The sequence below is a fragment of the Simochromis diagramma genome, unplaced genomic scaffold (genome assembly GCF_900408965.1).
Source record: "Simochromis diagramma unplaced genomic scaffold, fSimDia1.1 OVJJ01000695.1, whole genome shotgun sequence".
NCBI classification, from domain to species: domain Eukaryota; kingdom Metazoa; phylum Chordata; class Actinopteri; order Cichliformes; family Cichlidae; genus Simochromis; species Simochromis diagramma.
Window position 1 is genome coordinate 269,984 of NW_024387488.1, and position 12,953 is coordinate 282,936.

The 12,953-nt window shown below is 40.2% G+C and overlaps 2 protein-coding genes across 2 annotated transcripts; one reads left to right on the forward strand and one right to left on the reverse strand.

The window, feature by feature from the left end:
• Positions 1 to 47: 47 nt before the first annotated feature.
• zcchc4 (zinc finger, CCHC domain containing 4) lies at positions 48 to 12,754 on the reverse strand. Its single transcript, XM_040016794.1, has 13 exons — positions 12,563 to 12,754; positions 9,035 to 9,153; positions 8,869 to 8,951; positions 8,481 to 8,753; positions 7,793 to 7,873; positions 2,900 to 2,972; positions 2,667 to 2,817; positions 2,110 to 2,210; positions 1,494 to 1,615; positions 809 to 884; positions 652 to 703; positions 401 to 548; positions 48 to 290 (listed from the first exon to the last, which is right to left on the reverse strand). Exons 1-13 carry the CDS (start codon positions 12,648 to 12,650, stop codon positions 167 to 169), a joined length of 1,491 nt encoding a protein of 496 aa, XP_039872728.1. The 5' UTR covers positions 12,651 to 12,754; the 3' UTR covers positions 48 to 166.
• On the forward strand, positions 2,987 to 6,995 carry si:dkey-219e21.4 (nuclear factor 7, ovary). The gene is made up of 7 exons (XM_040016797.1): positions 2,987 to 3,224; positions 3,614 to 3,832; positions 4,340 to 4,435; positions 4,576 to 4,812; positions 4,899 to 4,918; positions 5,016 to 5,146; positions 5,855 to 6,995. The coding sequence occupies exons 1-7, from the start codon at positions 3,135 to 3,137 to the stop codon at positions 6,451 to 6,453; spliced, it is 1,392 nt and encodes a 463-aa protein (XP_039872731.1). The 5' UTR covers positions 2,987 to 3,134; the 3' UTR covers positions 6,454 to 6,995.
• Positions 12,755 to 12,953: the final 199 nt, after the last annotated feature.

A 12,953-nucleotide genomic window follows, 5' to 3' on the forward strand; every position in this document is an offset into this window, starting at 1 on the left:
CTTTACTTGTCAGTTCAGCATTTAAAGAAAAGTACAAACCAAACTCGCCCTTCAAGTTTTATTCTGTTACAACACTTTAAACCACTGCCAAAAAAACCATGCTGAAAAGGAAAAAAAATATTGCTTTGGATTGCACAGCTGAGAAGGTACTGCCTGACTACTGAAGTCACAGAGACTTTCCAGCCAACAACTTTGCTCTGCGAGCTGCACCAGACTTCCTCTTTGCTTTGAGTCTGAGGAGGGACTGGGGGGATCCTTTTTTTCCTCCAACTTTGGCTTTGGTCCGATGTCTGGAGGAGTAAAACACAGACGAGCAAGTTAAGACGTGTAAATATTAAATCTTACGGGTAGAGTGGAGTGACAAGATTTATCCCTTAACAGGAACAGATCCCTGGCTCACCTGTTGAACCTGTGTGTGTGTTTGACAGAGCAGTCTTTACGTTTGTGCTCTGGGCTTCCGCAGTTAAAGCAGCCCTCCTTCCCTTCACGGGTGGTACATGGGTGGTCTGGCAGGGCACAACGGCCACAGGACTGGCAGTGCTCCCAGGCTTACAGGAAAGATATTTAAATAAATTCACAAGAAATATATGGGAAGTGTGACGTGAAATCAGTAACTGCACATCAGTTTGCATCTGTGATTAATCGACCTACACGGTTTCACACATTTCACACAGGTTGAGCAGTGCTTCCATTCTCGGCCGTCCTGCAAACACAGAAAATACAGGTTGTGACATGCAAAGATTCAACGGAAACTTGATGCAGTGCCTTTTCAGTTTAAAAATAAAATGCAGTCACACGAGTTTCGTACCTTGGATGGGCAGAGGTTGCATTTCGCACAGTGTTTGTTCAGGGATGAGACATATCTCTCACATAAAGGGCAAAATCTAAAAACGAGAGGGTCATTCACAAATTAAACACTTTAAATTCAAATGTGCAGAGTTGCTTAAATACACACAAAAGACAGACGTCTGACAGTTTGTGTTTCACAAAACTCTCATGTGTTTATGCATTTTATTAACTGCACAAGGAAAACCTGGAGTTGGCGGTGTATGAGCTGTTCATTTCTTCACATATGAAAGTCTTGAAAATACCAAAACAAAACTCCAACCCCATTTTTAAATGAAGCTGAGGGATTAATGACAAATAACACCAATGAATTCATGCATCCATTAGTTTCCCCATTAAACCGCCTTCTTAACTTTGTGCTAAATATGATATCTTTAATTAAACACTTTTAAATGTAGCTCATAACTTTGCCCTTTTTATGGCGAGGATTTTCTTACAGTTGAGAAAATTAACAGATGATTTTTATTCTCCACAGTTAACCAAAAACATGACTTTGGTCAGTCTATGCTCAAGCCCTTTTAGTTAACATCAAATCACAAACCGATAACAATCTATTCAAATGTTTTATCACATATACTTTAAGACATTCTCATCTCCAACATTATTTCTGAACACGTCTGGATTTAACTGAGTGAACATGTTGTAACCTGTAACCTTCCTCTTTGGGAAGGATGATGTCTCTGGGTGAAAGATTAGTGAAGAGTCTGACAGGAGACTGTTTTCTGCCCATCTTTCCATGTTTATACAGAGGATGGTTGTCATAGTCCACCTGGTTCAAAAGAAAAACTGAAAATTTTAAAACTGAAACTTCATTACTTCTAGTTCTAAATCTTTTATTTGTTTTTGTGGCCATAATATTCCACTGTAAAGTGCACTGAAATATTTAATAAATAAAGTAAGCTCGAGGATCTAGGGAAAGTGGAGCATTGATAAAAAGCATAGCCTTGATTCGGTTTGTAGTCTAATAACAGTAACTATGTGTGAGTCAGCATGCTGCAGCTGAAGCAGGAGCCAAAAACACATTTTAAATGACTTCCATTTAAGAATGCGCATAAATTGTTGTCTCTATGTCACATTTGATTGATAAACATAAATAATAAGGGGTAGAGTACGAGTCAGTGGAACTTTTCATTCGACAAAATTGTCTATGCAAGTAAATATTATAGCGCATCACTTAATGTTATTAGTTTAGAAAAACCTAAAGCTATACGTACGCAGAGAGTAATATTAGCTGATGACTCTAAACTGCTGCCTTGCTGTTACCTGGTAATCCAACATGCTGAATGATGGGAAACACTCCAGTATCCGAGGCTCAAAGAAATAAGGGAAGATCCAGATCATGGGCATGTTAGCATTACTGCTGTCTGCACACACAAACACAACATGCATGTTACAGTCAAACACTAGATTTCTTCATTTAAAGTAATAGTTCTAATAGTAAACAAAAAGTCTCTTTCCTTGAGCCATGCAATGACTTGCTGCTACTATAACTTTAGCTTAACCCTAACCTGCAGAGAAAAGAATTGTAAGCAAATCTACAGTCTTTGCCTCTTTTAGCTCGTTTTGCTGTTAGTCTGTATAATTTAAAGTCTTACACTTCTCAACCAACCTCCTTTCCAACACCCAATAGAGCTTCTAAATGTATCTTAATGCTGCTCCACTTTGTGTGTCTGCTAACATGTTAGCCATATCAACTTTAAATTATGATAACATTTTAGCATAAAGTTTTGTTTTTGCATCTTATACCTATTAAAAAAAAGACACAAGTCATAAATATAAAAAGAAACAATTAATTCTGAAAGTTCCACAGCGGTGCTGACCAGAGCTCTGCAACTTCTTCCATGTGTGAGATAGCAGAGAGAAACTGTTGGCCAGGGGCTTCACCAGACCACCAAACGGAGGGTCGGCTACCATTGCCACCTTCTCCCCGTCAGACTCTCTGAGGAAGTTCTTCAGGGTTGCACTGGATGACTGATAAGAGAGAAGGCTTTATCAAACTCGGCTGTTGATGGAAAGCTTGACTGAACTAGCAGGACATCAGCTCAACTCCTACCTCTCCACCAAAGAAGTGATGGTTAAACATGTTGTAATGACAGAACTCATCTTGACTGTAGAACTGAGCATACCTGAAACAGAAAGATTTTGTTTGGCTTTTTATTATGCAACAGACTGTTCAGTGCTTCCGGACGCTGGTTAAAAAAAAAAGAAAGAACAAGTTTGAGCCTATTGACGACTGGTATACAGCACATTAGGTAACAACACAGCAGGGAAGGATAAGGTGTCTGACTATGTGCTGCAAGCTGAAGCTTGTTACCCAGGAACATACCCATCCTGCACTTCTAGCACAACGTTACAGAAACAAACAGCAGCGAACTCAGGTAAGAAGTTCTTAAAACAACATTATTTGATAATGGTTAAAGAATATCCTTTAGTCCAGATATGCTGCCTTATTAAACAGTACACAACAGAACAGACTCGTCTCTTTGAAACTTGAATAAAAAACAAACAAACATTGGATTTAATTATTATTATTTTATTTAAATTATTACAGTAGGTCAGACTTGGAACTCTGATCTGGAATAGATTTTTGGTAAAGGCTTGGCATGAAATGACAGGTTTTCTCGAACTTTTCATAGCCCTGACGAGTTAATTTAATCTATACACACACAAATACACAGCAGAATCCCAAGAAAGTGCTTTTTGAAATAAAGGTAAACGAGAGAATGGTTTATGTAGAAATGTAATCTGTTTTTATTGTTTTGTTCAGTCCTCAGAAATGGCAGAAAGAGAGTCGTGCTCCCTCGGTAATGGAACGTCAACAGCCGTTTACACTAATCTTTTAGCGCCCTCTGAAGGCATCCACAGCCTACTGCAAGACGGGCTGAGCTTCACTCCACTGGACGCCAGCAGTGACGGCACTATTCAACCTTTTTCTCGTTCACCCAAACTACAGCGTAAGGCTGCCAAAACCGCACAACCCTCTCAGGTACAGATGTTTTGATTGGCTGGAATATACACCAATCGGCTATAGCATTAAAACTAGCTGCTAAATATTAATAAGTCGCTCTAGTGCTGCCAATCTCCATAAACCCGGCTTGTGGATTAACATCTTGTAGGTCAGGGGTGGGGGAACTCCAGGGCGCGAATGCAATACTGCATGAAGTATTTACTCTGTGATTCTTACACACAGACTTTAGAGATTTTACCACTATCTACGCATGGGTCATAGGCCATAATGACTGTGACCTAATCAAGGCAACACTGTGCATTTTCTCTCTATAAAACTTTTCTTTATTCGAGAGCTCAGCAACCAGCAGCCCCAAAAAAGAAAAGGAATACTGTCATATAAATCTCAGTTTAGTGTCTAACTCTTTAAAGAACAGCAGGAACTGATTAACAAGTATGACGGGATAGATAGATCATAGAATCATCAGGTGCCAAAGACCGATCATTTAGATCATTTATGATACAAAAAGTGTCCTGTTGTCTGCAGGAGCAGTTAACCAGACGTATCCAGGAGCTGCAGGCTGAAACGTCCAAGACTGAGGCGCGCATCCAGTCTCTGAAGAAACGCAAGGCCGATCTCTCTGTAAGTAAAAACATAAAACTACCAGCACTGAAAAATTACCTAATACATTTCTGACCACCAAGTCCAAGGACTGCAAACAGAGCAATGATATATAATAAATCCCTAATAACATGTCCTCTTAATCACCCTCCTTCCTGAAGAGGACCACAGAGGTCATGAAGCAGCAGGTTCGAGAGCACTTTGAGAACATGCGGTGCATTTTGAAGCAGGATGAACAGGTGATCCTGGACTCCCTGGAGCTGGACCTGAGGCATACAAGGACCAAGCTGGACCAGGTTCTAAAGAAGTGGGATAACTACCACGACCAGGTCACCAAGAGCATGAGCAGCATCCAGAGAATGTTGAGTAAAAGCACCACAGCGAAGGAAAGCGAGCAGGTCTGATTTACATACAGCTCAATAACAAAGCTATAAGTAGTGTTCTTTTATTTTAACCAGTATTTCTGCTTATGTCTCATCTCAAGGGTCACTCTGAGACTGCAAGGTAAATCGCTGCACCTTTTACATTTGCTGCTTCATCCCCGTACAGGTCTAAATCACACCTCTGTGCCTCACTTTGATCTTTGTCACCACTCCTCCAGCCTTAAGAAGCCAGACACGTCTGAGAAGGAAATCAGGCTGAATGAAGAGAGATTTGAGAGGCTTCTAAAAACACTCTCCTCCATCGCCAAAAACCTCAAGGCCAGGCTGCAGAGGAAGACTCTACTCTTAGGTACTAAGATGCTTACATCTACATGCTATCAGGCTAACTCATTTACAGCAGCAGAGTGAGTGAAGTTAGGTGTACTTTGGGAGCATGACAGAACAAAGTAGGCCAACCAAGGGATGCTTTATCTGGTTAAAATAACACCAAAAAAATTAAACGTTTTTCTTCCCCCCCCCTGCAATCTACAGTAAATGTCTGCTCCAGATTACTCATTTGCTGCATATACAAATAAATCAGTCATTGTGTGAAAAAACTGGTTGGGTTGGATGGTGTTTAGGTCAAAATATAGGTATTGATGATCATGGCATCAAATCCATCAACTCTCAACTTAGTAGATCCAAATAGCCGATATCAGCTGTTTGCTGAGCTGTTGATGCTAATGCACTGAGCCACCAGGTGCTTCTTAATAAGTGTGGATGTTGGCTTTCTACTTATCCATAGTTCCCACATGCATTGGTCTTCTCTCATTAGAAGCATTCCATCAGTTCCATATTGTCAGTCCATTTCCATGTATGCTGTGCTCCAGTATCCCACTTCCTAAGCAATTTGACCCCCCCCCCCCCATCCCCACCCTGTAACACTAATAGCCTGTCAAATCAAATATGCGGCGCCATCTGCTACAATCACGAGTAATAATACATTTGTTTACAATTTGTTTACAGTAACTCTGATAATAACAAAAGATCAAAATCTCATTAATTTCGTTCTTTTCAGATTCTTTCCCCATAATGATCGACAGGCAGTCTTGCCATAATCTGATCAGAGTGACATCAGAGGGGCGGGGCATGTCCTTCTCTGGCTCTGCTTGCCCAGCTCCAGAACATCCCCTTCAGTTTGATAAGGTATGCTGTGCTCTGGGGTCCTCTCCCATCACAGCAGGTCAGAGTTACTGGGAGGTAAATGTCCGCTGCTGCTCAGCCTGGGCTGTGGGTGTAGCCTATGACACCCTTGAGAGAAAGGGCAATGACAAGGGCGCCAAGCTGGGCCGAAACAGGAACTCATGGTGCGTGGAGTTTCAGAACCGCAATCTGACCGCATGGCACAACAACCGGCACATATCATGTCAAGGAGTGGGGCAGACTCCAATTAGAAAAGTGGGAGTGTGGGTTAATTATGACAAAGGCCAGCTGATATTTTACGATGCAAAAAACATGGTTGTCCTGCAAAAGTTCTCAGCAGCCATGACACCGGTGTTCGACAGAGCTCATCACCAGTTCACTCAACCCCTGTACCCCGCCATACGCTTCCTGAGACCACCGGACAATCAGGTCTGGCCAAACCACTTGGAGTTTTGTTCCCAGAAGTTTCTGTGATACCATTATCATATTCTACATAAAGTTGTGCTTAGAAGTTTACATATGCTCATCATTGTGATGAATGCTATGAATGTTATATCTTTGAACTACGTAGAACGATTGTACAGCATAAAAGCTTTAATGACTAAAGGCTCAAATATACACTTAAATCTTTTAACAGATGGCACTGAAATTATTTTTACCTTGACAGGGCCTGTAAATAATTTGATCAACTGACTACAACTGGTAGTTTATCTTTGCCAGCATAAAAAAAGGATTTGCTTGACAGCACTCATGAGACCAAAACTTAGAACAATGGAAAACTCGGAACTGTAGGTTCTACAAAGGATTATAGATTTGCACAAGTTCAGAAAGTCTGATGAAATCCTCCCCAAATCTGATTCCAGGGTCATCGGCTCAAATATACACAAGTACATATTTGTGCCTGTATATATGCTTTTGACCTTTGAAGCCTGATCCATGAAATAACTGCTCATTTTTTAAAAAAGATTTATGGAGTGTTTATTTAATCTTTTGGCAATAAAAAAATGAAATATTTATTTGAACATATGAGTTTTAATTTGTATCACATATGATACACTAGGCATTAAGGGGTAAAAATGTATCTTCTACAATGGTTTCACACTGAGAAAAGATCGATAAAATCTTTTTTAAAAAGTACCCTGACATTCAATGCCCATGATAAGAACATGAAAAAGTCTGACCACACCACTATAACAATGTGGAACATCAAGCCCAGAGGTATTCAATTAAAATTTAAGGAGGTCCAGTTAAACAAAACCAGTATTTCTCAAGTAGCCAAATAGTTGTGATGGTATCTGTATATAGTCAACAACTGGCTGTCATTCAACAGTATTTCAAGAATGGCTAAACTTCAGATTCCCACATCCTGTGGTAACTTCTCCATAAAGCAACACACAACCTTTCATACAAGTACCTTGAAAAGCTACATAGCAGAATTTAGACTGAGACATAGTAACTAAAGCTACACTACTCTACTGGCTGATGACAGCTGGAATTGGCCTTGATGATCAGGTTGTAATGTCATGAAACGTACTGCCAGTCCATATATATTCGTTCAGTCAGTCCTGAAATCTTCTCTCATTATGAAACATTAGCATCGGTTTCAAATGCCACCATGTTCTGCTCAGTCATCATTCTTTGAAATGCACAAAGAGGGTGAATATTGCAGTATAAACATGTTAGACTCAGTGAAATGCAGTCCAATTCATTCTCACCTTGATTTTATATACACAAAATAGCCTATGTGCAAACACCTGGAATGCTTTATTATATACAGGAAAGCAGCAACTGATGCATAAATTAGCAAACTTACCTAAAGTCAATGTCCAGCAAGAGACTCTTTATTGGCTCAAGCTTTTGTTCCAGATTTTGCAGCTTGATCAGCTCCTGCAGTCTGACCCAAAAGGCAACAATCTCATTACTGATGAAAAACACATCTGTAAGCGTTAAACATTTAAAGCATTTAACTGAGATTTGACTAATCAAAATATTTAGCCTTCAGTATATGACAGTTACACATAATTGATGTATCACCTGTCAAATGCCATACCTACAGTGACCCACGGTGAAGGCAAAATCATGCTGCAGTGGGAATAGACAGAGAGACTTCTCCAAAATTAAGTAAAAATTCAGGTGATCACCAGTGCTACCCCTCAGCCTCGTACTAGATGCACCTATGGTATGAACTTCAAAATCCTACATTGCCACTTTCTTGAGAATGTGATGTAACTGAAGGTAGTGTTTTTCCAAGGGTGTAGAGATCACAAAGTGTAGTTGTACAGAAAGATGTACATTAGCAGAGAGGACTTGGTTAGTGTGTTTCCATCATCATAGTTGAGCTCGTCACAGTCAAATTAGAAACCTTAGGTTACATAATGGCTCCATTTCTGCTTTAAGTCACCAGATGAACTGATTCATCGAGGCAGTTCAGACAAGATGCTTCACTATAACCGAGACAAATTTTCTGATACATTCAAAGGTCACACTTGTGTCTGTCTCACCTGGGTGTGCCCACACACAGTATTTTCCTGTATCCCAGACCTGCTAAAGTATCCAAGAGAAAGTTTGCACTGCGGTCCGTGAAAAGGTACTGTGCGTTGCTCTTCTTGTTGTTCAGGGGACGCAACAGTGCACTGGGCCTCCTCAGCTGTGCTGCAGTAATGGGAGTGGATATGTGAGCAGAGTGAAGGCTGTGCTCGTCTGGCAGGAGCAGAATCTGACAGTCCTGACAGAACTTCTTCTCATCCAGAGGGAGCGAGACAAACTTTTGAAATCTGAAGGACAAGATACAAATATCCTAAAAGTCATCCCATACAAAATCAGCATTAAATAAATAAAATGAAGCTTTATAAACATCCTAAGATAAGCAAAATGAGTATAAAATCTCACCTGCTGCAGTACTCCTTATGGGGGAAAGGGGGCCTCGTTGACTGGCTCTCTGCTTCTCTGGCCAGCAGCCTGGCTTCTGAAACCTTTGACGCAAGTGAATTGAAACAAACTGATCGATGTCATACATCGTTTTATCATGAGCTCTGGAATTTTCCAGTAAGCCTACCTTTTCATCTTCCCACTGAAAGAAGTTGCAGTCTTTTCTATCTCGACAGGCCGAACATGCATAAAACCTCCGACTTTTTTCTCCTCCTTTACAAACCTTCTCAAACAGCAAGGTAGGACCTGACAAAATATACAAAGTTGTTAAAAGTTTGTTATATTCCACAGAGAAGAATAATATGGGTCATTTCTAACCCCGGAAGGTCACACAAACATGGACTAAAGTCTTCAGCTCACCTGTTCATTAAACAGAAATATTTAATCGCCCAATAGCATGGCAGTAACTAAATGTATTTAAAGTTTTGAAATTCAAACTGAGCATAAAAATCGTAAAGAAAAGTAATTTAAGTCACTTTGAATGTAGCATAGTTGGTGTTCCCACTGAGACAACCATCTCTAGGGTTTACAGAAAACGGTCAGTACTTTGTGCCAAACTGCTTCCCTGATGGCGTTGAAGCCAGAGAAGAATAGTTAATCTGCTTTTAGCTGACCATGGCATGCAAAAGAGCATGTCTGAATGCACAACATAATACCTCAGCAGGTGCCTCTCCTTTCAGCTAAGAACAGGTAAGTGAGTCTACAAAACTTTGAGCATGGTCTCACAAATTTGGAAAAACATTGGCTGGTCTGATGACTTAAAAATTCTACAGCGATGTTTGGACAGCAAAATTTTTTGTAAGTAACATGAAGTGATGGGTGCATGTGCTTTGTATCAACAGTTCAGGGCGCTGCTGCTGTTATGGTGTGGGAGCTTATTTTCTTGGCACACTTGGGCTCCCTAGTACCAGCTGATAATTTAAACACCACAGCCTACTCCAGTTCTGCCACCTTGTCCATTCTCTTATGGCTGCTCCCAGCAGGATAGCGAGCCGTGTCACAAAGTTTGGATAATCTCAAACTGGTTTCTTGAACCTCACAATGAGTTCAGTCTACTCAAATGGCCCGAGAGCACCATAGAGATGTGGTCAAACGATGTATAGCAGACAACTGCGACTGCAACCAAAATATGTGAGAAATGTTTTCTGCACCAGACACGTGCAGGGGGGGGGCTAGAGGGGCTTGAGCACCCGCCACTTTCCTGATGGGTGCCCAAAGTGCCCTTTTGTTGAGGCAACTTTTTCAAAAAAATTTATTTATTTATTTTTTTTATGTGTGTGTGCGTGCGGAGTCCTGTCTGTGCCCCTCAACAATAATATTTAACTGTTAATCACAGTTTTGCTAAATAAAAGGATCTGGCTTGCATCAGTCACATGATCACATTTAACCAATGATCGCCCTTGACGGCAGAACGCGCTGGTTACGAGCCGGGAACGAGCTCACAAAGAGCACGCGCATTTTTAGCGGTCCGGAGCTGTAGGAGAGACACAAGTTAACTCAGAGACACAGACTGATGCCACAAAACCAGTAAGTAGGTGTACAGCGTAAACTGTAGTCTATAGCACCCAGGAGTATTAGCTTATTACGTACACGTTGGTAAGTTGTCTTGTGGCAACTGACGAACTGAAACAAACGAGCGTGCTGTGTGTGCAACAGCGCGACAAACATTACCTGTCCTTTTATTAACTGCACAAGTAGTGCTGGTCATAGCTGCTGGCTACCTGTGTAAGGCTGTCATGGGTCTGTAGCTCTGTCACCGTTTTAGGGAACATATTTAGTTTTAAAGTATTTAGAAACACATTTAGTTTTAAAGTAAGTTTCCGGGCTTTTCCTGCCTTTCTGGAGGGATTATATTTCACTAAAAAACGATCTAATATGCATGTCCATATAATAATAATTATAATATATTTAAAAACACAAGCTGTATTTTAAAGAACATACATTAAGAAGCAGATTATATTAGATTTATATTTTAAATAAGACAAAATTTGGATTTTACAGCAGTGAAATTATTGTATCTCTACAGTTTAAAAATGTAATAAGCTTTGCCCCTGCACAGAGTGGATAGTGAAACAAATGGAATCATCATAAATACATTATTTCATATTTATTACTTCCCCCTCCTCATTGCTTTATTATTGTAGCTCTAGTAATAAATAATAATGTAAGGATTCTGGATCAGCACCGTGATGCCCATAGTATATACAGTATTCTGAAGAAGGTCTAAAATGTCACTGTGTGTGCGTGCATGTGTGTGTTTTATTTAGATGGATTTTTAAAAACAATATTACTCATGATATAACATTGTCCAGACATGGCTGGTAAGGACATGAGGAGGAAACAGTAGGAGCTGTGTGAGGCTACTAAAGGCAGGGCTATAACATTTTTCTCTCATCATTTTATTATAGATTAAGTGCAAGAGTTGTTAGGTGTGGATAATTAGATTATAGTTTATTGCAATAGCAAGTTGTGCCTTGTTCTCACATAGCAAGTGGAGAGTGCTATATGAAATGATGGGATGGAAGGAAGAAGAGAAGCAAAGAGTGAATCACAGGCAGAGCCTAAATTATTTCTCACAGTTTTTTGTTGCCTTATGTAAGCGCCTTGAGGCGACTTTTGTTGTGATTTGGCGGTATATAAATAAAATTGAATTGAATTGAATTGAATTGAATTATGGTTCCAAGTGCTGTCACCAATCTTTGCATTTTGTTATTATCTCATGACACTTGTTTAATCAGCTGCCATCTCTCCTATGGACTTTTTAATGTCTACAGTCTCAGATCAACACAGCCCTGCCCTTCCCATATTAGATTCTTGATGAATGTGTTGTTGTTATTCAGCCTGGTTCAATGTGCCCCTTTTTAACTTTGAGCACCCTTTAAACCTCTCTGCACGGCCCTGTTCTGCACCCTGCAGTATGTGTGGCACAAAGAATCAAAGCAATTTTAAAGGGAAAAGAAAGTCCCCAAAAGTTGATTCTGTTCATCTGGACGGAGCGTTTTCAGTGGGAGAAACGTTTCGTCATCATCCAAGTGACGTCTTCCGTCTCAGCTGACTGCAGGTTTCCCCAGACTTAAACAGTACATTTGCATAATGACTGAAACCAGCCCACTGAAGGAACAAAGGTCATAATTACGCAAATTCTCGTGACCATTGATCAACAACCACTGATCACTGAAAAAGAAAGTCCAAACCGGTCGTGCCAAGGTACGTATCCACGACGGAATTTGTTCCCCCAGCGTGGGGAGCTGTAACTTTGCTGTATAAAGAGCTAACATCTGCAAAATTTCAGGAGTAGTTAGTCATTATAAGAAGTGTTTGTGAACTAAAAATGAAGAATGAGAGATACCGTTTGTCCGTGATTTGGACAACCCAGTGGATGCTGGAGACGAAGGGTAAACAAACTGTCGGAGATGCCTTCCTTGGCACGACACCTGTAAGCGTGTGTACTATATACACATGTACACATGTAGTAGATTTCATTTTCAGAAATACACCCCTATTACTGCTAGCTACTATAGGCAGGATATACTAAAATACCTTGATTACATGTATAATATCACAGACAATCTTGTTCTAAATATATCAATAAAAAGGCTAAGCAACTTTAAAATAAGACATCAAACTCAGTTTGGCTTACTCTAAGTAAACTTACCATGAGAACAACACGGGGCTGTTTTCCCGCCCTCACCGAGAATAACTTCTATTCCGTAACTGTTGCCATATTCCTCGTTTACATCCATTCTGTCGATTTTATGCAACAACAAAGTTTAGCTTTAAACCTTTCAACATGATGGCGTGCCCATGAAGCCCTTTTCTTGTCGCGGAGATATGACGTCACAACCACGTTGTCGCAGAAGGCAAAACAAAAGCTGAAATAAGATCATTGGTCCAGTTTACTTTGATGATGACTGAAATTGTTGTCAAAATTTACGAATTTCAGTTGTGTGGGGTTAATTGTATTGGTAGTGGTTAATAGGAGTAAGATCATGATAAAATCGATATGTGTTATCGATATATTTTAGGAATTTATGCTATTGTATGGA